The sequence below is a fragment of the Podarcis raffonei genome, chromosome 15 (assembly GCF_027172205.1).
Source record: "Podarcis raffonei isolate rPodRaf1 chromosome 15, rPodRaf1.pri, whole genome shotgun sequence".
NCBI classification, from domain to species: Eukaryota; Metazoa; Chordata; class Lepidosauria; order Squamata; family Lacertidae; genus Podarcis; species Podarcis raffonei.
This window is the reverse complement of record NC_070616.1, coordinates 38,011,221-38,037,986: the sequence shown is the minus strand read 5'-3', so window position 1 is coordinate 38,037,986 and position 26,766 is coordinate 38,011,221. Positions and strand designations below refer to the sequence as shown.

Genomic DNA, 26,766 nt, shown 5'->3' with positions numbered 1-26,766 from the left:
AAGAGAACAAAGGAGGAGTTCATGGTGAGTTCCAGCACCTCATTTTCTAGAAAAACAGCACTGGGAATCATAGCTGTCAACCGTCCCTTATTTGGCGGGAAACTCCCTTATTCCAGCGCCGTTTCCCACTGCTGTCCCGGATTGTTGATATCCTGTAAATTTCCCGGGTTTCAAAGGAAGCAGCTCCTCTCCCTCCCTCCCTGCCGGCCAGGGAGGCTCCTCAACTGCGTTGCTCACCAGTAAGGAGTCTGAGAACGACTGGCAGGTGGAGCTTGCATGCCTTGTGCCAATCAAATCGGCCGCGTTGCCTGGGGACTCGCCTTTGCTTCAGCGCTTCCCAGCGGAGAGGTGACAGTGTGGTTTTCCTTGCTGCCGTATCCCTTTGCCGGGTTGCTGTGCTGTGCGAACCACCGCTTGAGGCTTCCTTTGGCTGCTGGCTGGGCTTTCTGCCTTTGGGCCTTTGGCTCGGAGGGGCTCTACCCTTTGTGTGTGTGTGTTTGTGTGTGTGTGTGTGTGAGAGAGAGAGAGAGAGAGAGAGTGAGAGAGAGAGAGAGGGAGAGGGAGAGGGGGAGAGAGTGAATGTGTCACTTAAGCTGATAGGAGGAATGCTGTAGCTTCACACACTTACCTTCACACAATGTGTAATTAACTTAGGGAATTTTTTTACTGCAGGATGTCAGTACTTTAGATTTACAAGGGGATCTGAGAGATGAATGGGAGATACGGTTTGTCAGTATTAATGGGACAGCTAAATTGAAACTTAACCCCAAAAGCTAGGACCAAGATTCAAATCCTGACTGCGTAACTTTGCTCACTAGTAACATTGAACCATGAGGACGAGATGGTTGGATAGTGTTTTCGAAGCTACCAGCATGAGTTTGACCAAACTGTGGGAGGCAGTGGAAGACAGGAGTGCCTGGGACAGGTGAGGCTGCTGATCCCTTATTTTCAAATCTGAAAGTTGACAGCTATGCAGGGAATATGTCATATTGATTCGTTTCAATGGGCCTACTCTCAGTAGGTCTAATGTTGGATAAAACACATTGCTTTTTTGTTGTTGCTCGCATAATTGTGCTTCTGTTTATCAGAAGAGGCCAGGACTGGTGCAAAACTGCCTCTCCACCTATAACCTCAAAAAATCCTGTCCCTTGTCCCCCTGCCCTCCAAGATTTCAAGCATTGCTTAAATGAGAACGTTTTTGAATTTGTTGTATTCTGAATGCCCATCACTGCTGCACTCTCATAGAAGCTGTGTGTAGCAGCATCTTACAGCTTCAGCTGTATTTTGGAATTTTGGGGTCCCCTGCTGCAACAAAAATCAGATTTAAGCTGGTTAACACCTTTGTTCAATGGGCAAATTTATAGAAATGTGATGTAACAAATTTTAGGGAGAGCACCAAGTGTAAAGTAAGGGCGCCATCTGCTGGTTTGAGTTTTGCTCATCCATAATTTGTTGATAATAACGTAGCATTAAATTCCCTTGTGTGCAGTGCATGGCTCATAACTGTATATGGTGTGTGCATATGTAAGTTTCTATAGTCGTCCATTCCTTCCTATGAGGGTTGCTGAAGGTGGAGGGCTTGTGCAAGTTAGCCTAGGAATGGAAGAGAGTGTCTTGTAATACTTCTCTTGGAGATGCCACAGGTCCCATAGCACAGATGTGCAATCACATCCCCACAGTAAAACTTTCAGGTTCCACTTGCTGTTGCAAGAATTGTTGTTTACCCATGTTTTAGGTTTACCAAACGGTTTAGGTTTTAGCTGTTTGGCTGTTAATAAACATCAGTTCCCCCAGAGTGGAAGCATTTTGCTGCTAGGATTATTTTATCAGGTTTGGGAAATGTGGTGCCAGTTTCACAACCACAGCATGCAGAACTGCACAGCACTGAAGCTATTATTAAAGTGCTAAATGATTGGTCTGATTGTTCTATCCAGAATATGACAGTACTTCGACATAGCACTCTTTGAACACCCTAAAAGAATAGGGCAGAAACTTGCTCTCTGCTTCCCTAGAGGGCAAGACTAGATTTAAGTCACAGAAAGGTAGATTTTGGTTGAATCCAGATTAAGGCTACAACCTGAGTCAACATGGCTAGATTTGCAGAGTATGTCTCCAGTCCTAAGTGTTGATATTAATATTTCCCCCTATGACATAAGGAGCTGGTGTCTCCCCCACTCAAAAATCTACAAGTATTCCAAGGGGAATTTATTTTAAATGAAAGATCAGGAAAGATAGGGTGAAAATGAGGCAAAGGGAGGCTGCTAATAGACGATTTACTACAAAGATGGAAAAGGAAGTCTTCAGCTTTCCTGGTGTTTTTGGTTTTTTAAACTTTTTTATTAAATTCCAAGATTAAACTCCGAGAAAAGGAGCTTAAAAGGCTGGAACTTCAGCTCATTCCCGGAGATCTGACAACCCCTCAGTCCAGACACAAATGCTCCAGCCTTTGCGAAAAGGCTGCCCCGCCGCATCTCTAACGCCCTCGAGCTGAGCGGCTCTGGCGGAACCTTTGTCCTGCGCTCCTTTGTTTCTTTCCGGAGGCCGCTTAGCGTTGGAGCGTGTCTGGGCCCGATTGCCCCGTTACCATGGGGATTGCCCGGAAGGAGCGTGTGCCCTCTTGAAAAAGCTCCCCCGGCTTCTTCCGGTGTAGCGAAAGCGGCGGCGAGAAGGTCAGTCAGCCCGCGTAAAGGGGAAAGAGGCTCCTGGGTGGCTGTCTAGGAGCCAGGCCGGGTTTTTTGGGAGGGATATGGGATTTTTTTGGAGGGCATGCAACCCGCGAGTGGCGTGGGCAGAAACCCCCTTCCAACTACCGCTGATTCTGTGAGCACCGCCAGCAATCCTCCTCCTCTCCATTGTTATAAGAATTCTAAGGCCTCAAATATAGAATAAATATTCATAAATGCACACATATCTATATATACAAACCATGTGTCTGAAATAGTACGGGAGAGCAATCCTGAAGCCATTTTGACTCTCAATGACCTCAAATACTCATCTGCAGTGAGGGAGGCAAATAGGGAAAGCCTCCCCATTGCCTTTTCGCTTGCAAATCCTGTCTTAAGGGTGTATTTGTGTATGAATAGGGTGAGCCTGTGACCTGGCTTCAGGAACTAAAGTAATAACCATCACAAAAGAATAGCCAGGCTGCCCAGCTAATGCAATCGGCGACCATTATCAGGTATCCTGGTAGGCAGGGTTTCTGCTGTAGACTGCCTCCTATGATATATGTATGATGATTTTGGGGTGGTCTTTGGCTTAGGGGGTTGGGCAATGTCAAAAGTCTTTAAAGGTTCCTGCACACTTTTGTTGAGGGTCTCTCCCCTCCTTGGAAGGAGGGGAGGGGAGGGGACTCTGTTGCAACAGAAAAATAAACATCTGCCTTGTTTTCCACTGGATTCTGCCTCCATCCATTCTTCTCTGGCCGATCATGGACTTAGGGGACTCAAAGTCCCATGGGGGTGTTGGGAAGCAAAAGCCAAACCCCAATTTTTACATCACCATTATCAAAATCACACAAGTCAGTTTCCCCCTCTTTTTTCTGTGTCCCCTAACCAGCCAGCAGTTCACATCTCTTCCCCTTTCCCGCACTCCAGGTTGCCCTGGCATTATTCACTTGCCTTTAGGAGCCTCTGGAAAAACAAAGGAGGAGCTTTCCACAACAACTTTGTCTCCTTGCCCTTTTTTAAAACTACGAAGCACTTGTTTAGCAAATGGCTGTGGGGCAAGTCTTGCCAGGCCACCAGAAAAGTGTTTGTGGTGCTAGGTGTTTTCTTAGCACCAAACTCTAATGGAAATGCTGGTGGTGCTTCAAATGCGAGAGGAAAAACCGCAAGCCCCACATCCTGGCTCCCTCCAGTTTTGGACAAACTGTGACACCCCACCTCACCCCCACCAATACAGTCATACCTCGGGTTGAAGTGGCTTCAGGTTAAGCATTTTCGTGTTGCGCGCTGCCGTGACCCGGAAGTAACGGAGCGCGTTACCTCCAGGTTTCGCCACTCGTGTATGCACAGACGCTCAAAATGACATCATTCTCGGAAGCGGAGAATTGCGACGCGCAGACACGGGTTGCGTTCACTTCAGGATGCGAACGGGGCTCCGGAACGGATCCAGTTCGCATCCAGAGGTACCACTGTAGTCTTTAAATACAGTAGTTTCCAATGACAAGACAGGATCAGGCCCTATGTAATTTGAGCTGAGTACTTTGAGAGCGTTTCCTTCCCCTCCTAATCAAAGCTGCATTCTGCATATCAGAACTGAAGACGGAGCCCCTGCAAATCTCTGGTAGTCTTTGTAGCTCTTTTCAGAAATGTAACGCTGTATTGTAGAATCCTCAGACTGATTTTATGATGATACTTTTCAAATGTGAGAGTATGGTAGGCCTTCAAGCTAGGAGACACCTTGATTTTGAGGGAAATAAAAAGACTTTGTTTTTCTGTCTTCTCCATACTTTTTGTCCTATTATGTCTTCTAACATCCCGGCAGTGACTGTGGTTTTCGAATAGAATTTGATATACTTTAATACCTAGTAAATGATAAAAAAATCAACAATTGTGTGGGTAATTGCAACTGGTTAGGTTGATACTATTCTTTGAACCACCCTGAAAGCCCTGGGTATAGGATGGTATATAAACTCAATTAATAATAGTAGTAGTAGTAGTAGTAGTAGTAGTAAAGGTAAAGGGACCCCTGACCATTAGGTCCAGTCGTGAGCGACTCTGGGGTTGCGGCGCTCATCTCGCTTTATTGGCCAAGGGAGCCGGCGTACAGCTTCCGGGTCATGTGGCCAGCATGACCAAGCCGCCTCTGGCAAACCAGAGCAGCGCACAGAAACGCCGTTTACCTTGCCGCCGGAGTGGTACCTATTTATCTACTTGCACTTTGACGTGCTTTCGAACTGCTAGGTGGGCAGGAGCAGGGACCGAGCAACGGGAGCTCACCTCGTCACGGGGATTCGAACCACCGACCTTCTGATCGGCAATCCTAGGCTATGTGGCTTAACCCACAGCGCCATCCGCGTCCCAGTAGTAGTAATACAAACAACTAATTTCACAGAGTTGTTGTGAGAATAAAAATTGGGACTTCCGGGTTGGTGCCTCTGGGCAATGGCGGATTTTCTCTGACCGGGAGGAATCTGCTCCGTGGATTTTTTTTTATTTTTTAAAAAAGATATTTATTAAGATTTTCAAAGTATTACAAAATGAAAAAAGAAAAAAGAAAAATACAAAATAAAAATAGTTAAAAACAATTCCATCTTTCCAGTACTTACCTTTCATTTGCTTATTTCCCGGACCTCCTCACACCTCCCTTTTTTGTATTCCAGTTCAATTTGTTAGTTCAGCAAATCCTTTCCCTCTTTGTTTATCCTAGTCTTTAATCTTAAAATATTATAACATAAAAATTTTGCCTGTTAATAATCCATTTTTTCATATTCATTATAGCATTATAGCTAAAAACCACTTAACTTCTTATCCAACATCATTCTAACATTCATTAATTTTACAGTATTTCTGTAAGTAGACTTTAAACTTTTTCCAGTCTTCTTCCACCGACTCTTCTCCCTGGTCTCGGATTCTGCCGGTCATTTCCGCCAGTTCCATATAGTCCATCACCTTCATCTGCCATTCTTCCAGAGTGGGTAGATCTTGTGTCTTCCAATACTTTGCGATAAGTATTCTTGCTGCTGTTGTGGCGTACATAAAGAAAGTTCTATCCTTCTTTGACACCAATTGGCCGACCATGCCCAGGAGAAAGGCCTCTGGTTTCTTCAGGAAGGTATATTTAAATACCTTTTTCATTTCATTATATATCATCTCCCAGAAAGCCTTAATCCTTGGGCACGTCCACCAAAGGTGAAAGAATGTACCTTCAGTTTCTTTACATTTCCAACATTTATTATCGGGCAAATGGTAGATTTTTGCAAGCTTGACTGGTGTCATGTACCACCTGTATATCATTTTCATAATATTCTCTCTTAAGGCATTACATGCCGTAAACTTCATACCTGTGGTCCATAACTGTTCCCAGTCAGCCATCATAATGTTATGTCCAACATCCTGTGCCCATTTAATCATAACAGATTTCACTGTTTCATCCTGAGTATTCCATTTCAACAGCAAGTTATACATCCTTGACAAAGTCTTAGTTTTGGAATCTAACAATTCTGTTTCCAATTTTGATTTTTCCACCTGGAATCCAATTTTTTTGTCCAAATTGTATGCCTCCATTATTTGATAATAATGAAGCCAATCTCGCACTTTGTTTTTTAGTTTTTCATAACTCTGCAATTTCAGTTTGTCTCCCACTTGTTCCAAAATTTCCCAATATTTCGGCCATTTGGCCTCCATATTGAGCTTTTTCTGAGCCTTCGCTTCCATCGGTGACAACCACCTTGGGGTTTTATTTTCAAGCAAGTCCTTATATCTTATCCAGACATTAAACAATGCTTTCCTGACAATATGGTTTTTAAATGCTTTATGTGCTTTGACCTTGTCATACCACAGATATGCATGCCATCCAAATACATTATTAAAACCTTCCAAATCCAAAATGTCTGTGTTTTCAAGAAGTAGCCATTCTTTCAACCAGCAGAAAGCTGCTGATTCATAATAAAGTTTAAGGTCTGGCAGGGCAAATCCCCCTCTTTCCTTTGCATCCGTTAATATTTTAAATTTTATTCTGGGCTTCTTGCCCTGCCAGACAAATCTAGAAATATCTCTCTGCCACTTCTTGAAACAATCCATTCTATCCAGAATTTGCAATGTTTGAAACAGAAATAACATTCTTGGCAGTACATTCATCTTTATCGCAGCAATACGGCCTAGCAGTGAAAGCTTCAAATTTGACCAAATTTCTAAATCTTTTTTCACTTCTGACCAGCATTTTTCATAATTGTCTTTAAATAAGTTCCCGTTTTTAGCTGTCATATTAATCCCCAGATATTTCACTTTCTTAACCACTGTTAAACCTGTCTCATTCTGAAACCTCTCTCTTTCAATCGCTGTTAAATTTTTCTTTAAAACCTTTGTTTTTCATTTATTCAGTTTAAATCCTGCAACCTGACCGAAATCTTGAATCAGTTCCAAAACTCTTTTAGTACTAGATTCTGGCTCCTGTAATGTCAATACTAAATCGTCTGCAAATGCTCTCAATTTATACTGTTTACAGACTTCCGGGTTGGCGCCATCGTCTAATGGCGGATTCCCTCCGAGCTCCGGAGGGAATCTGCTCAACAGGGGTCGGGTCCTGCCGCGGCGGTGACGCGGGGACCCTTAGAAACCACAGGCACTGAAGCCTGTGGACCTGGTGACTCGGTGGGCACCATTTGCGCGCCCCCGACCCGCAAAGAAGCCTTTCTAAAGGCTTCGGAACGGGGGACTGAGGGAGGTGTGGTGCTGAGAGTTTGACTGCTTCCCCTGCTGAGTGAAGCCGCATGCCATGGATGGAGAGCGTTAACTTCTTCTTTTGAACTTTTGGATCAAAAGTAACGACCCATGAGTAACACGGTAATTGGACTTAAAAGGGAAATTTATTTCTGGGAATTCGGCAAGATCGGGCAAGGTGCTAAAAAGGAAGTCAACCTACCCGCCTTGTAAACATCGTAAAGCAAGGATTTTATTACTAAGGTTGTGTGAATGTCTTTTTTGTGTGTGGAAAAGAGCAATTAACTTTATATTGGGCCAATTTAAGTGACTGTGCTGGAGGATAAGAGAACGGAATTTACCCCTCCCCCAAAACCCGGGAGCAATCGGGGAGAGAGCCTGTGGAAGAGGTTTATAGATTTTGACAGCTGTCAAATTAGCTGTCAAAGTTGGGGGGAAAAAAGGAGAACTGTGTCTTTGCTGTCTTTGCTGGTTACATTTGATACAATTTGGTAACAAATTGTTAAAAATAAAGAAGAAAAGGTTAATTTGTCATTAAGTAACTAGAATCCCTCTAGAGGGGGTTCAGGACATTACAAAAATGGCTGTAAGTGGAAAAATACTGGCTGAACTGGAAAGGACCTTTCGTCTTTTGGGAAACCTACAGGAGCAGACAACTGTTTTGACTATGAATGTAATAACAATGAAGGGAACAGTAAACAAAATTGCTGAACCTGGAAAGGATATGATTCAAGCTCCTGCAGATGAACAGGGAAGTGTTGTAGCTGATCCAAAAATCCTTATAGCCAAACAGGAGAAAGAGTCTGAGTCATTTGAGATGCCATTTAAGGAACATGAGAAAGAAGGAGGCGCTGGGATGTTGCAGATGGCTAAAGAGAGCCAGAGGTCTGTTAAGCTGGAAATAATTGAAAATAAGAACATGACAATGAAAGTTTGGTTGGAAGTGAAGAATGGAAATTGTAGAGATCTCCTCTTATGGGGATCTGAAGACATATGGAATATAAATATGGCCAATACAGAATTTGGAGCCTTTGGGACATTTGGACTTATGAGCAGTAAGAAACAAGATTTTGGTTCCATTGTTAAATATGGAGGTCTGGCTGGAAGAAATAAGGACTTTACTGGAACAGAGCCTCTTCGATATTCGGAATTTAAAATAAAGGACTATCAAGAAAACCGGCAGAGAGAAATTGAGAGAGGGTTAAGTGCCTCGGATGTGAGATCGCCAGGCTGATTCTGGATGGACTGATGGACTTTGGTTGGGGATCGAAACCGGGAAAGGGGGTGGTAGGGCTTCGGGAATCCAAAGGGTGTAAAAATATGATTTTGTTGGTTTTTGCCACTAACATAAGAATGGGGAATTTGGGGAGAGATTTGGGGCCGACCTTAGCAAAAGATTATCAAAAATAAGTGTTGGTGTATAAAGACTGAGATTTTTAAGTTTAAATAGGTTAATTAAATTGATGGAGGAATTTAGGAAAAGTATGTTAAGAATAAGTCTTGAAATATAAAGATAGAGGTTTAGAAGTTAAAATTTGTTTAAGTTAATTGAATTAGAGGAAATAAGGTAAAGTGGGGGGGATAAAAATTGCTGAGCTAAAAATTGGAATTGGAATACAAGAAGGGCAGGTGTGGGGAAGTCAAGGAAATTGGGTATGGAATGTAATTAAGGTAAACTTTTTTTAACTGCTGTTTTTTCTTTTCTTTTTTCTTTCTTTTTTCTTTTCTTTTCTGTTTTCTTTTGTACTCTTTTTTGAAAATTTTAATAAACATTTATAAAAAAAAAAACAATTTATACTGTTTAGCTCCGACTTGTATACCTTTAACCAACTGGTCCCTTCTAATCATATTCAACAAAACCTCCAGGACTGATATAAAAAGCAATGGGGAAATTGGGCAACCTTGTCATGTTCCTTTTTCTATCTTAAATTCCTCCGTCACCTCATTGTTAACAATTAACTTGGCCTTTTGTTCAGAGTAAATTGCACTTATACCATTTCAAAATCCTTCACCCACCCCCATCCCCTGTAAGTTCTTCTTCATAAAACTCCAAGAGATATTGTCAAAAGCTTTCTCTGCGTCCACAAATATCAAAACTGCCTTAGTATTAATATTCACTTCTAGTTTTTCCAAAATGTTAATTATATTCCTCAAATTGTCAGACAAGTGTCTACCCGGAAGAAAGCCTGCTTGGTCCTTATGAATCTCTTCCATCAACACTTTTTCCAATCTTTTGGCCAAAATGTCTGCAAAGATTTTGTAATCCACATTAAGTAATGATATGGGGTGGTAGTTCTTAAGCTGAGTCTTTTCAGTCTCTGTTTTCGGTATAAGTGTAATATACGCTTCTTTCCACGACTCTGGTGCCCTTTTCCCTTCCAATATTTCATTACAGACTTCCTTTAAAGGTTGTACTAACCATTCTTTTAAAGATCTGTAATATCTAGAAGTCAGTCCATCTGGTCCTGGAGATTTACCTAATTGCATATTCTGAATGGCACCTTCTACTTCCTGCTCAGATATTTTGTTGTTCAACATTAATTTACTTTCTTGGGAAATTTTTTGTAATCCATTTATCTTCAAAAATCGATCTATATCAATTTCTTTCTGTGGCCCTTGTGTATATAATTGTTTAAAGTACCTCTGGAAACAGTTTTTAATCTCGGCTGGGTTCTGTATGTTCTTTCCTTCCACTTCTAAATTTGTAATAGTATTTAATTTTTGTCTTTTTTTCATTTGCCAGGCCAACAATTTCCCACATTTATTAGCTGATTCAAATGTCTTTTGTCTCATTTGTTTAATTTTCCATTCTATTTCCTGATTCATCATTTTCATATATTGTACTTGATATAACTTTATTTCTCTCAAGATCTCTTGCAACTTTGGTTTTGCTCTCAATTTCTTCTCACTTTCTTTTATTTTCTCCAAAATCTTGTCTTTCTTCTCATTTTGACTTCTCTTCTTTATTGCATTCTGTTGTATCAAGAACCCTCTCATAACCGCTTTACTTGCGTCCCAGATTACTCTTTTTTCAACATTAGTATTCACGTTTATCTCAAAATAGTCTCTCAGAGTTTTTTGGGCCTTCTTAGTCACATCTTCATCTCTAAATAAGGTGTCATTCATCCTCCATCTGAAGGAGCCAGTTGAGATTAGTTTCATCTCCATCTTCACAGCGTTATGGTCGGAGCAGGTTTTTGGACAAATTTCCGATTTCTTTATCTTTGGTGCCATTCCTCTAGTTATCCATATTTGGTCAATTCTTGTCCATGTCATTTTGGCCTCAGAGAAGAAGGTTTCCTCTCTATCTAAGGGGTGCTTTGTTCTCCAAATATCGACTAAATCCAAGTTATCTGTCATCTCAAAAAATGTTTTCGGTAGTCTACCATCCTTGGTGACTACCTGTCTTTGCGCCTTGTCCATATTTGTAGATACCACTCGGTTCATATCCCCCATCAAAATCAGATTGTAGTCCAAATAGTCCATTAAGGTCTCATGCAACTTTTTAAAGAATTCAGATTTCCCCTCATTTGGTGCATAAACTCCTACTGTCAAGAATTTCTCTCCTTGTATTTGAATTTCAATTGCCACAAATCTTCCTTGGTCATCTTTAAAGATAAATTTCGGTGATAATCTCTCCTTTGCATAAATCACTACTCCTCTTTTTTTAACTTTGTCAGATGAGATAAATTCCTGTCCCAATCTTTTGTTGATCAATACTTTTCTATGTAGCCTTATCATGTGTGTTTCCTGTAAGCAAATCAAGTCCAATTGTTCCTTTTTTAGTAAATGAAAGACACTTTTCCTTTTCCGGGGAGAGTTGCTCCGTGGAAATTTGGGTCTGGCCGCTACGGCGAAAGCGGAGACCCGTTAAAATCATAGGCGGGAGAAGCCTGTGAACGTGGGATTCGGCGGGCACCTTCTGCGCCTCCCCTACTCGCGGGAAAACCCGGTTTTGGGAATCCGGAGCGACGTGGGGTGAATGGCGCGGTGCTTCGAATCGTCTGCTTCTTCCACGGAGTGAAGCCGCATAGCTGTTGCTGGAGAGCACTGACTTTTTCCTGTGGACAATTTGGACTCTAAAGTAATTACCCGTGAGTAGAGCTGATACGGGAGAATTGGATTTTAAACGTTTAATTTGGCATCGAAATGGGGAGGTTCAAAACAGGAATTCCACCTTCCCTATTTGTAAATAGACTGAGGCAAGGAGTCTCTAAGCTGAGGTCTTGGAAAGCCTTTTGTAAAAGATTAAATTTCCATTGGCAAAGAGTATAAAACCCCCCTTGGAGGCAGGAGAAGAGGGGGGGAAGTTGTGGACTAAGTATCCCTGCAGAAGAGAGTAAAGAGAGGTAAAGTACTGCCGCTCTGACCCTGGAAACGGGCTGCTAGTGGGACTGACATTTTGGAATGTCCATTGACAGCACTTAGAACGTTCCTTGACAGCTAGCAAAATAAGAGAGATATATTGTTTCCACTGTCTCCGGCTGCTTCTAAAAAGGAGTAATAAAGTAACTGAAAACTGAAACTAACTTTGGATTGCGCTTAAAGGTGATATCGTTGATTATTATAAATAGAAACTGTTTCCCCCTAGTGGAAGTTTCTGAAATTGGTTACTTTTTAAGAGCTGGGCTAGGGGACTTTCCAGCTGCAAGATAAGAACTGTGTAACTCAGGGACCAACCTTGAATTCTTTAAGTGTTATGGCAAACGGAAAGGAAAGAACAGATGAAATGTCAACAGAAGAGGCCTTAGTGGTTGCATTGTTGAAAATAAATGATTCGCTGGAACAGCTTCATAAGAAAACAGATTTGATGAATGAAAGGCTGGTGAAAGTAAATGCTGCAAATATCAAAATTGATTTAATGGCAGAAAGTTTAAATAATCTGGGACAAAATGTGAATATCAACACAGAAGTCACCCAGAAATTGACACAGGAACCTACTTTAACACGGCAAACTGCGGATGAAGTTAGGGAAACCTTTGCTGCTGAATGTAAAACAACACAATTGGAGTGTGAGAGAGCCCCACACATTCAAAAGCAACTTGACGAATATAAGCTGACCCCACCAGAACTGGGGAAGGAAAGTTTGACAGAGCTTCAGGAGGAGACAGGATCAACATCGGCTGAGAAAGAGAGATTTTTGGGGGTCAGTAGGACCGCCAAAAATGAGAATTTACTTAAGGGTAACTGTGAAGGACGTTGGATTGAAGAGAAGGGGGATTGGGAAATATGGATAAATTTGAAGTTGTTATGGTCGGGCCGAGCTGTTGTGGTGGGGATGAGGGTTGCTGTGTTGCTGGGGATGTTGCTTTTGTATCAAAAAGTGCAGGTTTTGGATGGTAGGGATTGTTTCAGGAGGTGGCAGAGGGATGTTTCTGGATTTGTTTGGCAGGGCAGGAAGCCTCGAGTAAAACTTAAGATATTGACGGATGTTAAAGAAGGAGGTGGACCTGCCCTGCCAGACACCTAAACTTTGTTGTGAATCATCTGTTTTTTGCTGGCTGAGAGAATGGCTGTCTCTTAAAAGCATTGAAGTGTTGGATAATGGCAGATGAAGTCGATGGACTAGATTGAATTGGCGGAAAAGACTGGCAAGATCCGAGACCAGGGAGAAGAGTCAGTGGAAGAAGACTGGGAAAAGTTTAAAGACTATTTATAGAAATATTGTAAAATTAATGAATGTTAGAAGAATGTTGGAATGAAATTATATGGCTTTAGTAGAAATGTTATAAGGAATTAAGTATAAATAGATTAATAGAGCATTAGAGGAAAATAAGGTTAAAAGATGTTAAGAAAATTATAGGATAGAAAACAGGGGAAGATGGTAAGGAATTGCTGAAATAATTAATAGAAGTGGAACACAAAAAGGGAGGTGTGAGGAGGCCGTGGAAATATGGGAAAGAAAGATAAGATATTGGAAGTTTTTCTTTTTTCTTCTTTTTTTTCTTTTTTCTTTTATCTTCTGATGTGCTTTTAAATTGTTTCTGTTTTTGTTTCGTTAATTTTTATAATGTATTGTGTATTGTTTTTTCTTTGTTCTTTCCTTTGTAAGTGTTTAAATTGCTGTAAAAGCAATAAATATTATTTTTTAAAAAAGAGAATAAAAATTGGGTGGCGAGAGAACCATTATACCACCTTGAGCTCTTCAAAGGACAGGTGGGACATACAGTAAATGAAATACATGGAAGTAATTAAATAATACCAAAACATCAGTGACCAACTGTGGACCTGATTTATGCTTTCAGGCTGCTAAGATGTCGAGCCAAAAGAAGTGTCCAGACTGTGGATCCTTGGAAATTGTAGAGGACTCTCATTATGCTCAGAACCAGCTGGTGTGCGCAGACTGTGGCTTCATTCTGACTGAAGGGCTTCTCACAACCACATATGCTGATGAAGAACATTTACAAGGTGAGGCTAAGAATAGCAAAATAGCTCAAAACTCTTTGTATCTTACAAAGACATAGGATTTGAGATATGACTTGCAAGCAGTTCTCAAATATAGACAGGCCCTACACCATTCAACAGTTTAAAAATGGGTGCATGTTTGAGAGCTTGGACCAAAGTTTGGCTGATATCTGTGTTTTTATCTCATAGAAGTCACATATTCATGGAGTACTGGTCAGAATGAGCAAACGAGCCGTTGTGTACAGCGAGGTAAGTATTCTACATTACTCTTTTGATGCTTTGTGGAAATTAATGCGCCTGTCATCCACAAAAGCTGCATTGTTTCACTTTCTAAAAGCAAAGAGAAATTTGCATTTTTAAAACAGTCTTACCTATTTGCTGTGGAACCAACATCAAAACAACCTATTTTAGAGTTTTAGAGGTACATAGAGTCCACAGTTCAGTTTGATTGCCTGATCAGATCCCACCTGAATCATTGACAGACTGGTTAACCATGGACCAGTCTGTTTCCATTACCATTAAATGGCCATTATAATTGTGTGTACAGCTGCAAAAAATAAAAATCAGTACATAACTAAAAGCCAAATTAAAATCAAATATGAAGTTGAAACAGCAATACTAACAGCCATTCTCAATTAGAGCCCCCAAAGACTTTCATTTAAAAAAGTTCTCCATAATATCCAAAAAAAGCCAAAGTAGGCTTGGTTTGGACACTCCAGTTACACTACCACAATTGAAAATATGTTATCCATGATTGCCGCCCATCTAACCTCTGAAAGTGGGAGCATGTGAAACAGAGCCTCCACAGATTATCTTAGTATATGGGCAGCTTCATTCAGGCAAAGACCTACCCTGCGGTTAGATTTCCCACTGATAAATGTTTATGTGGAAACATTTCTTAAGTACTGCTGTGGTATTTCCCCCCACAGGAGTCAAACGTGTTCGGGATCTCTGCAAAGTTCTACGCCTTCCTTCTCTGTTTGAAGATACAGCCGTGTCCTATTACTAGCAGGCAATCAAACGTCCCTGCTTCAGTTTAGTCAGCTTGGAGAAGAAGGAGATGCTTGTGGGCTGTTGCGTCTTTGTGACCTGCCGCCAGCACAACTGGCCCCTGACCATGGGCACCGTCTGCCTGCTGCTCTATGGAGACAAGGAGTTGTTTGCAAAGACCTATCTGTGCTTCCTGAAGGAACTGGCACTGGATGTGCCTACTCTCAGCTTGATGGATATGGTGAAAACCCACCTCAACAGGTATGTTGAAGTTCTTGTGCCCTTTCCTGGACAATACTTCTCAAAGTTGGTGTGCAGTTTCCATCATTCATAGACTGAATTTACAAGTATCATACGGACTGTGTGGTATATTGATTGGCAGGCCGATGAAACAGCAGGCTTCTTAAAGTTCAGCAGGGATGGGTGTGGTCAGTGCTTGGATGTAGGAACCCTGTGTGTGCTGTGTGCTTCCATCATGGAAGAAATGGGTATTTACATATGTGCATGTATACTCCAACTCCCTGATTTCTGAGATTTCATCTGAGGCACTTGAGGCAGTTCCAGGCTTTTCTCTTTAGCCACAGGGGCAGCAAACTTCCTTTTTTAAACAAATAATTCTCAGAATTGTGAATTCTGCTCCTGCTCCCAATCCTGTAATTGCTTGGAAATCCTTCCTATTATTATTAAGGGCAAGAAGCCAACAAACAGAATTTTGTTGAGCACAAGTTAGGAAGAGTGTAAATTCAGCCTTGTCCATATAGTGCTGGTTAATGGAAGATGCTTGCCTTTTTGATTCAAGCTGCTCAGCTTGCCTTTTTTGTGTCCTTGGAAAATGCAGGGCCTTCTGCCCTTTGCCCTTTGCCAGAATGCTTTGTTTTGCTCATGTCCCTCTTTCACCTATTTGTCTTCTCCATCCTGCCACATCTCCCAACCCAAGGCAGTCTATCTAAATGGCTTGTTTGATTCTCATCTTTCCAGCTTCAAGATTTTCCAGAATTCACCCAGTGTCCCGACTAAGTTTGTAGAAGAAAAGGAGCAGCTGGTGGCAAGGACTGTCCAGATGGTGGAACTTGCCAGCGACACGTGGCTGGTGACCGGCCGGCACCCCATCCCCATAGTGACAGCAGCAGCCTTCCTGGCTTGGCAGTCTCTCCGGCCTGTCGATCGCCTCACTTGCACCCTTTCTCAGTTCTGTAAGCTTGCTGGTATGGAGGCTCCCCGGCCAGCCCACCAGAGACTGAAGGAGCTGCATAACATCCTCCTGCAAATGGCTTCTCAGCTGGGCTGGTTGCGAGTGCTGAAAGTGGACCGTCGGAGTGTGGCAAAGTACATTCGTGACCTGCTGCGGCACCGCCGTGTGCTTCTGCAGGCTGCCTTCCGCATCGTGGATACTACGGAAGACCGTGACCTAGAAAACTCAGCAGCTGCGCCACTGCAGCTAATCAATGAGAGCGCTGCAACAGTAGAAGAGGCCTCCCTTTCAGGAGAAAAGCAGAAGTTCAGCAAGCGGAAACCTTTGCTCTCACCCTGCGTCTTGAACCCCGCAAAGAGGCTACGAACTCCTGAGCTAAACCTTGAAGATTCTGCTATCACTGGGGATGAGCCCATTTTAGACAGTGAGATAGAGCAGTATATCCGGACTCCAGAAGAAAAGGAGATGTTTAGCAAGGCTCAAGCGTGCCTGTGACCTCGAAGCTGCAAGTGATTCAGACAGGCTTGCAAGCAATAGCCTTCTGATACATATTATCTCTAGGAGGCTTAGTTTGGTAAGAATAGAGTATACACTTCCAAAGTTAATGCTAAATATATTACTTCTGGTAAATGAGCCATCATAACCACTAGAGGATTGTGAAAATTTGTGTCCTGGGCTTTTTAGACTTGTCTACCTATGTACTGTCTGAAGCAAAGGGATTCATTGGTTCCCAGATGTGATTCCCGCCCCCCGCCCCCCCAGCTCTCCTGTCCCACTAAGAATCTCCCGCATCCTTCAGGCATGGCTCCTTCCCCCCTACTGTGGTAATAATTAAAGACAGGTTTGGGTGGCCTGGATAACTTTGGTTACTGGTAGGGACCACTAGGAACTAGTTGGCGAGGTTGATTATTTTCCTTCAACTCTGAGAAGAGGTATAGGAAGTGGCCACATTGTAGTGGTTTGCATGCTGTTTAGGACAACTTTTGGTGTAAAGATTGGCAGGCTTCCATGTGTATCTCTGGGTGAGAAGTAGTATCCACTCTTGAAGGGTTGGGTGGAGGCAGCCAGCCAGCCTGAGCAACAAATACCTCTTTGAGTTGGCGTTTGACTTGAATTAATGTTTGTCTGGTCTACTTATGGTCCTCATAGTTAGGCATGAGAGAGTGGAAGAGAAGTGTGAAAATCTAATTGTAAGTTGTTTCAGACATGCATGCTTTAAACCTAGATCCAGAAGAAAAATTTGTGGCTTTGCAAGCATCTCTTTATAGAACATGGTATGGTGGTTCCTGAATATCATACCCGTGTCACAAGATAGGTGGTGAGTCAGTCGCCCTGATTAATGGAGCTGCTTAGTTAATTTTTGTTCCTACATGCACACGGTGAAGAGAGAGCGAGCGAGCGAGGGGCCTTGGTGGAGCTCCCGCTGCCAGGGGCAGTCTACCTGCTGGGGCGCGGGGCGCATGTGCGGAGGGAGGGGGCTGGTGCCAGGCGCTGCCCAGAGAGGCCTCCTAAATAGAGGCCTCCGTTGCATCTGATGTTCGCTCCTTCTTTATTTAAGGAGTCATAGCAGGACTTCTGAAGGAATGCGGATAAGGGTATGCTTTAACTTCAAAGGAGAGAGTGGAAATGCGCCAGAGTGTTGTGTCAATGTAGGATTAGCCGGGTTCAGTACTTTGTCCAGTTCCAGGTGCTGCATTTTAAGGAGGAGATAGACAAACTAGAGGAGGAATCTTTCTGGCTGTGGGGGGCCAAAAACTTTGACGTGTGGGTGGGGCAACCAGCATGTAAATCACATTCTGCCATTGTGACATCAAAATGTTGGCAAGTGGGCTGTCTTGACTACCTGTCAACATAAATTGTGTAGGGTTCCATGTTGGGGTTCCAGAGTGCAAGGGGCTTTGGCAGTGTTATGCCTTGTAAGCCTCCCTGCATTGCTCCTTTCCGTCTCTTATGTCAGAGATCAAAAGGAGCTTCACGGAATTGCTTTCAAAGCCTTTTTAGCAAGCCTTCAATGAGCTGCAGCTTGGACAGTAGGAGCGATGGTTGAATGGGAGCCTACTTTAATGGCATCCCTTATTGGGCAGGTGAGCGTGGCTTCTCCAGATGGGCCTCATGGGCAAATGGGACTGGAGGGTCACGTTTGGTCTGTGAGCTGGAGGTTCTGCACCCCTGAACTACAGCATATTCCAAAGATGGTGAGGAGTCTGGAAACCAAGTCCTATGAGGAACAGTTGAAAAAGCTGGGCATGGTTATCTTGGAGAAGGAAAGGTTAAGAGGAGGCAGGAGAATAGTTCTCAAATAACTGAAAGACTGTGATGCAGAAGGTGGAGCAGATTTGTTCTGTGTTACTCCAGATGACAGATGTAAATGCAATGACTGAAAACTTTTAAGTAAGATGGTTTTGACTTTACGTTAGGAGAAACTTCTTATGTGTATGAGTAGTTCAAAGGCAGATCAGACTGCCTTGGGAAGTGGTGGGATCTCCTCCTATGAAGGTTTGTAAGCTATGGCTAGATGCCCGTTTGCTTAGGAAGCTGTGTATTTGCAAGATTCCTGCACTGAATCCGTTGGGCATTGGACTAGATGACATCCAAGGTCCCTTACTACTCCATAGTTCTGTTTGAAGATGTTGACTTCCTGCTGACTAAATGGCATTTCCAGGTTCAGAGGCAATTTACCTATGTATGTCAGAGGCTCAAGGTCCACATGTCCAAACAGGTGTCAAACAGCATTGTGAGAATGAAATGGGATGGAGAAATGAGAACTATGTATGTCACTCATACATAGTTATTTGAAGTAAGGGTGGGGCAAAAATGCAATAAGCAAACATTGCAAGCAGAGGCGGGATCAAACTTTTAAAAACACTGTATTAAAACTTGAAATAAACAGCAGTATAATGTGCTACGGCATAATATAAAGAGTTGTTGTGGTGTAAAGGTTACTGTCACACTAGGACCTAGGAGACCAGGGTTCAAGCGACCGCTCAGCCATGAAGCTCACTGACTGACCTTGGCGCTCAGTCTAACATAGGGTTGTTATGGGGATTAAATGAGGAGGGGTAGAATCACGTATGCCATCTTGAGCTCCTTGGAGAAGAAGGTGGGGTATTAAATAAGCAAGCAAGCTTTGAAGAACTTGTAAAGTATCCTGTTGATACCTTTCCTGAGCAGAGTCCTGCTGGATCACAGTAGTTGGCATACTTAATTTTATTCCATTGTTGTAAACTTCCCTAACAACCTACTTTTAGCTAAAGGGAAGAGTAAACATCTATTAAATAAAATAATTTGTATCCTGCTTTGGATAGCGGTTAACATGCAAGCAGGGTGTGAAACTGACAGTTCTTCCTCAGTTTGCTGCCTTGACAACTGATATTCAATAGTATTAATGCTTGTGAACATGGAAGTTCCATTAAGTTGTCAAGGCGAGTAGCTGATACGAATTTAGTTAAGTACTTTATAGAGCCTCCTAAACTAGGGTCCATCTCCCAATCGTGAATCCCCTAAAGGTTGGCATCTTTGTCTTCTCCTTAAATCTTGGTTTGCAAGAATTTCTTTTTCTAAGATGTGTGCTGCAACACATGCATTATTTTAAAACAAAATATGCTTGCTTCAGAACAGTTTGTTTTATATTTGTACAAATTATTCAGTAGGTTAATTGACTAAAACTTATGATCAGTTAAGTTTTCTTTCATAGGTTGATAGCTCTTGGGATTTCACACCTACCCAGTTATACTTCATATTGTGCCATTTTATGTATAAGGTTTAAACCAGTGAGTAAGAATTAAAAAAAATCTGCTTAGCATTTATAGAGTTTAAATAGCCTCATGTACATTTTCTTGTTGTTCTTTACAAACAAACCTGTAATGCAGATTAGTATTATTCCCATCCTGACTTGTGTAATATAACCACTTTGTAAGTTCATTGCAAAAGCAATATTCAATCCAGGTTCCTAGGTAGCTTTTTAGCCACAATTTATCTAGCACTGTCAGGTGAGCTGTTGTGGACATAGCTCTATTGGCCAGCAATAATATTTGAGTTTCACATCTGAAGAGCAACAGATTCAAATATAAATACTGATAAAATAAATAATGTGCTATAGTAATTTTCCACTGATGCCTGCTTCCATAGCTATTGTAGACCCTGCCATTAAAATGTGTATGTGCACCTTGATTCTTGGCTATCTGTGTTAAGAGTAGAAAAAGCAACATTTTGTAAGAATGCATAATACCCTTCTGTTTGGCAAACATATTTTTAGACTGAGCTAAACATCCTAGTTTTAAAACTGTAAATCACAGTGTATTACAGAAACAGTGTTTGTAAAGAACTCTTTTAAAAGTGTCTTACTGTGAATAATGGCAGCTCTCATACTCAAATATTTAACGTAACAAGTCCAGCAGGCTTACCAAGTTTACTTTGGCAGTCTTGACTGCTTTATACAGCCATGATAAGTATTCACAGTATGTTAGAAACAAATGTCTTGTTCATAACACTTTATTGTTAGAATAAACAGCACAAGTCAGAGTTGAAGCACTTTATTAGTTTTACAGATGAAAATTGGGGCTTCAAGGTTTATGTCGGAATCTATCAATTAAGAGGTAGCTCACTAATCAACACCACACCCTTAACACGTGGACAGACAGTGCAAAGATGCAATTCAGACCAGTTAATATTTTTTCGTCTGACGGCAGGGAGATCTGAAATTTGGATGAAACTGTTGCCAGATCTCAAGACTGGATGCTTATTCGTAAAACAGAAACACGCCACTGTACTGAAAGAATTAGATGTCAATGAGATTATTTCTGACAGGCCTTTTCCCTGATGTGGTAGTACTGTATGTGCTTTTGTTTTGTTTTTTTAAGGGTAATCTTTTAGCCATGCAATAACTTCCTGTAGTTTGTCTAGAAATAGTTTCACCATGCTATCCGCTGTTTTAGGAAATTGGACCAAATGATGAGCTTTCAAAATGTGAATATAGAAAATTGCTCACTTGTGTTCTAGTGCTTTCCCTCCTCTAGTTCTTCTCTTTTGTTTCCTTTCCTGTTTTGATATGTATGCTTTTAAGGCATGCAATTTTCTGAAAATATTGTCGGAAAATTCCATATTTTGGGAGAAATTGCATGCTTTTGTACATAAGCTGCTGTTTCTGTTCTAAAACTTTCCTGGTAATAACTTTCTCGTTTTCTCTCTTTCTAGCTCTGTATCCTCTCCTGTATCCAGCTCCGTTCAAGACTGTTCGGCAGAATTTGTCTTGGTTCATGTGGTGCCTTTCAGGGAGTAAGAAGGTTAGTCACACTAAGTTGGCATGCATCTTGGGTTTTAGTGCAGAAACAGTCTATTCTACAGAGTTCCTCTGACTGTTGATGCCTTTTATGCAGATGTCTTCATGGCATAACCTCAAATGGAGAGGTAGCTGTTTGGCAATGGACAAGGTCATGCTTTGGAGCTGTTCTACCATAACTCATGAACTAGTAAGGCCTGCTGATATTGCATGTTACCAGAGCATAACAGCACAGGTTAGGTGGAGCTGTTAAGCGATCACGGGACTCAGCTTAGTAGCAGAGCCTTTCCCGTCTCTTCCTGCAAAATTATATGAATATTTGGGGGAACCCATTGCCCTGAACAATGGATAAATTTACAGTACAAAATCAACCCTTTCCTGGCATGGTTCTCATTGATCCTCTGGGGGGAGGCCCCAGAAAGCAATTCTGGAGAAACACTTGTTTTGTGAGGGTGCTTATAATTATTACATGATTGTAATCCCCTTTATTGAACCACACTTCCAAGGACTTAACTGAGAACCATGAAGCTATAGACAAAGTCTGTAAATATGTGACACACGACACATTTTATCTGGCTTTGAGGTCCTGTGACAGAAAAGATGAAATTGAAATTGCTGGCTAAATGCCACTAATATCTGTCTACACACCTACCTGGCATTTTGCTTACATGGAGAACCTGACTCTGTTTAGCTTGAACTGAAAATTAACTATTTTATACGTAACGCACCCTGAGACCTTGTGGGAAAAGGGTGGGTAGGAAATATTTAAGCCCCTGATGCTGAACTTTTGCTGTTCTTTATTTGTACAGATGGTACAAGCTTCGCTCCAAACCAGGAAAGAAGGAAAAAGAGAGAGGTGAGATTGAGGTGGATATCCAGTTCATGAGGAGCAACATGACAGCCAGCATGTTTGATCTGCCCATGAAAGATAAGTCACGGACACCATTTGGCAAGCTGAAAGACAAGCTAAAGGGGAAACGAGGCAATGGATTGCCAGACACAGCTTCAGCTATTGTTCCTAGCATTAGTCACTCCCCGGCTGACAGCGAGGAAGAGTCAAATGAGAAAGAAAAGAAAAAAATCAAAGGTAAAGACCTTATTCTCAAATGTTTTAACAGTTGTGTAATTTACAAAGTGTGCTAAGTAGTAAAATGTGCCATTTTTTACAACTTTTTCTTTATAATGGTTAAAGCTGGACTTCTTGTATTATTTAAAGACAGTGCTTGGAAGCTGTGAAGAAACATAAGTGTTTTCATGATTGTGCCTAATAGTTGTAAATGAGTAGGATGCAGGTGGGTCTCAGTGGTCCCCAACCTCAGTGTACTGCTGTTGTTAAGAGCCATCAGTTGATCTAGGGCTGGATCAGGTATTAGTATTTTCAGTAGTATTGGGACTTGTGCTTTCATTATTCTGATGCTGATTTCTTTCTTTTCAGAACCCTCCACAAATGAGGGTCACAGAAGAGGTCATAGCTCAGATAAGAGCAGCACTGCGGACCTCCGAATCACAAAGGCATCCTTGAACCATTTTGACGAAAACATCTCAGCAGAAGAGAAGCCAGAAAAAAACTCAGCTTCTGTGAAACCATCTCAGACCAAACCCGTCAAGCCCAGGTTAGTCTTGAGAAATGATCTTCTCAATTGAATTTTGAGATCTTGAGATGCTTTAAGGCTATTGCTACCCAGTGGTTTTCATTGTATGTCATAGAAAATATCTATCCTCCTGATAGGGCAGGCATGCCCTGTGTAGGTTTCAGTTGATTAGTAACTCTGCAGGTAATTTGTAGGGTTTCTGTCTCTAGCCTTCTTGAAAGGAGAGAAATGACAATGGATGCTGCCTTCAGAACAAAGATGATCCACTTTCTTGCAAGGGGAGCGCAAAGAGAGCGAGTCAGTCCCTCTTCTGCCTCCAGGATGGAATGATGTCTAGCAGAGAATGTAATCCCCTTTATTGAACAACACTTCCAAGGACTTAACTGAGAACCATGAAGCTATAGACAAAGTCTGTAAATATGTGACACATGACACACTTAATCTAGCTTTGAAGTCCTGTGACAGAAAAGGTGAAATTGAAATATAGGTAACTCGCAATGCTTATTTTGCCTACGTGATTGCTGATTTGGGCCGGGGGGTGGGGTGGAGCAGAACAAACAAACAAACAAACAAACAAACAAACAAATGGAGAGTGGAGGAAACATTACAGAGCAGAATCCTAGAGCCCTCGTGCTGCCTGCCGAGAACCAGGTAAGCAAGACACCTGGTTCTGAGGGTTCCTGGCTTTACACGATTTTGCTTTTATGTCAGTGGCCAGGAATGTAACTACTACATAAGATGCGAGTTAGCTGTAATTATATCTTCTGTTAGTACAGAAATAGGCAAACGGCCCTCCAGATGTTTTGGGATGACAGCTCCCATCATCCCTAGCTAACAGGACCAGTAGTCAGGGATGATGGGAGTTGTAGTCCCAAAACATCTGGAGGGCTGAGTTTGCCTATGCCTGTGTTAGTATGTCTGTGAATATTCACTTGGATGAGAAAACAAACTTTTTCTAGACATCTTGGGAAAATGCCCAACATACTGGTAGCATGCCAGCTACCAGTTTCTGATCACAGATCTGTAGAGACCCTCTGTTCCAGCAGCATTTTAGAAATCTTTGCATGATGCTTCCAAAGTAACTATTTCTGAGAATCATGTGGTAATATGGATAAATTATTTCATAACAGCATGTTCTCCTTTTAAAATAGGCTATTTGTTCTCTTCTCTTCCTCTTCCCCTTTACTTTTTCTTTTCTTTTTCGAAAATGGACTTTGCTGGCTAAATGCAACTAATATCAGTCTACAGACCTACCTGGCATTTTGCTTACACAGAGAACCTGACTCTGTTTAGCTTGAACTAAAAATTAACTATTTTATACGTAACACACCCTGGGACCTTGTGGGAAAAGGGTGGGTAGGAAATATTTAAGCCCCTGATGCTGAACCTTTGCTGTTCTTTATTTATACAGATGGTGCAAGCTTCACTTCAAACCCACCACCCTTTCTGTTATTCCAGAAGAGGGATCGGATGATGAGCAGCTGAGTGATTATCCCCAGGGTACTGAAAAGATTGCACTTTCTGGAGATTTGTCCAGGAGTGGAGATTGCAAATCATCTGCAAAAAACCAGAGCATAACATCAAAGATCTTGGATAACCAAAATGAAGCCGATATAAAGGTATTTTAAGACTTACTATATTTTAAAACATAATTGGGTGGTCTGTGCCCTGAGTTAGGAAGCTTGTAAATTTATTGGCGGGATTAGACAAACTGCAAAGGGGTATGGTCGTTTGGAGACAGAAATGTGTTCAAGTTTTCTAGTTGTATGATTCCCCCTGCCCCTGCTATCCTACCCAGCTGGGCAATTTTCTGAGCCTTTTACTGACACAAGTTTAGATTTGTGAGTGGGTATGAATTCCCCAGGCTCAAAACTTGCTATCTTCACCAAAGGACTTTGGCCTGAAAGGGATTTTTGTTTTCAGATAAGCAAGGTTTAGTGATTTCGTGCCTCCAACTAATATTGCAAATGATCTGTTTGGTGTTTGAGCACAGAACCTGAATTATTATCACTTAACTGAAACAGCCACTACTGCTGCTGCTTTGTATTTATTTAGTACTTTTCGCATGTTATGAGGAGGGTCTTATCTTCACTTTTCCATTTTTATTACTGGGAAGAAATAGTTAAAGGCAGGTGTACAGAAACCTTGTATGCACATTTGTCTGCATGCCATAAAAGTACTTACTGGCAAATCCTGAAATTCTAGTTTTTTGTGAATCTTCAGTAGCTTTTAAGATGCTTAGACAGATTACCTCTTTGCTCTGAAATCATTCCTGGGATTCCCCAGTAATCCCTGAAACCAAAGGTTTCTATACCTTCCTTCTGATCCTTTGACGCCACCCTTGCAACAGTGCTGGATATCAAAATGACTTTAACCTGTTCATTCTTCCTTTCCTAAAGAAATATGATCCTTCAGATCCCGCCTACGCTTATGGCCAGCTGACACACAGCGAGCTGATCCAGCTGGTCTTGAAGCAGAAAGATGTGATTGCAAAGCGAGATCAGCAGGTGCGGGAGCTGGAAGACTACATTGATAACTTGCTTGTCAGAGTTATGGAGGAAACTCCTAACATTCTTCAAGCTCAAGTGAATAAGAAAGCTCCAAAGATGTGAAGGAACCATTTTAACTTAATCAGTGGCTTTCTTGAGCAGCTTTTGAATGTATTGCCTTGTAGTTCAAACCAACTAGGAGGAATAAGTAGGGCAGACATAGGGAATCTGACCTTCCCAATGTGCTTGGACTCGACTCCCATCCACCTCACGGATGGCCATTGGGAGCCCAAAGGTGAATGACCACATGTTTCTCAACCCTATAAGACAGGCTTAGCACAAAGCTGTATGTGTGCAATGTCTCGCTGTGCCTGTTTTGGTTCCAGTTTCTCTATCTGTATGAACGGTTTCTGAAGTCAGACGACACTTTCCTCAGTTATAAAAGATTCTGTTTATGCTGCTGCATAAATTGCTGGAAGATGCGAATAGTCAGAATTACTGCAATATGATTTCTGCTGCAGACTAAAACAACTGGAGACTTTTTCTGATTTTATTTTTTATGGATCTTAGTCCTGGGTTGAAGATTGAATTCTTAATTTCAGTATCTCCATCTGCCCCTGAATTTTTAAAGGGTAACTTTACATTGTGGTCCCTTACTCTGGATGGGCCACTAGCCCAGTATATGAGTTTAAAGTTTCCAAAGGATTAACGTTTGTAGGTTTCCTAATAAAACATCCACCATCACTAGGCATTTGGGGTGAAATCCATATTGACCATTGTATGGGAAATTGAACTATTTGAAGATAGCAACTATAAGGTAGAGCATGGCTTTTTGCAAGCTGAAGCTTGTATATGCACTTTTGGCTTCCAGTCAGATCAACTGTGATTAAAAAAGTATATTGTTGAAAATCTGAGCTACAAATGCAGGCAGCCAAACAGCAATCAAAGTGATGTCTGAAGATGTGGACGGATTAATTTTCATGCTTTTGACTGTAGCCATTATTCATTTTCTGCCTATGCACTTTCAAGAAGGATGAGCTTGGCACTGAATATCTCTTCAGCCCTCGCTTTGTATTCAGTCACAACACTGGATTATAAACTTCTCAGGTAATCAAAGAGGGGTTGATTCTAAGCAAGTCATACTTGGGAGTAGACCTCTTGTAATCAATGACTAAGGACTCTTGATTGTTGTGGGCCTGCTCTTAGTATGACATCATCCGATATCACCCATAGATCTTGACGTTTCCTGAATGGTGCACTGTTAATGGCTCCCAAAGTACAGTGGACATTTGTGTTTAATTCATATTCAGTAGGAATGGATCTAGTAACAAATAGTGTTGACCGTTTTAATAGAAATGGTACAGGACCAGCTTCCAGCAGATTGTCAAAATCTTCTAGTTTATAACCTGACCTAAAATTTCCAGGGACCACAGGGCTG

General features: G+C 41.7%; 2 protein-coding genes across 2 annotated transcripts; both read left to right on the top strand.

Annotated features, from left to right (window-relative positions):
- The first annotated feature begins 2,687 nt into the window (after positions 1-2,687).
- LOC128402867 (transcription factor IIIB 50 kDa subunit-like) lies at positions 2,688-16,612 on the top strand. Its single transcript, XM_053367277.1, is given in 5 exon segments — positions 2,688-2,820; positions 13,628-13,790; positions 13,977-14,036; positions 14,717-15,038; positions 15,756-16,612. Coding segments are annotated over 5 exon segments (1,308 nt in total). The 5' UTR covers positions 2,688-2,766; the 3' UTR covers positions 16,465-16,612.
- An 864-nt stretch (positions 16,613-17,476) lies between these two features.
- Positions 17,477-26,585, top strand: LOC128402870 (rab11 family-interacting protein 1-like). Its single transcript, XM_053367280.1, has 7 exons — positions 17,477-18,053; positions 21,163-21,251; positions 22,057-22,229; positions 22,683-22,860; positions 24,251-24,458; positions 25,239-25,404; positions 26,501-26,585. The coding sequence occupies exons 1-7, from the start codon at positions 18,009-18,011 to the stop codon at positions 26,566-26,568; spliced, it is 927 nt and encodes a 308-aa protein (XP_053223255.1). The 5' UTR covers positions 17,477-18,008; the 3' UTR covers positions 26,569-26,585.
- The last annotated feature ends 181 nt before the right edge of the window (positions 26,586-26,766 follow it).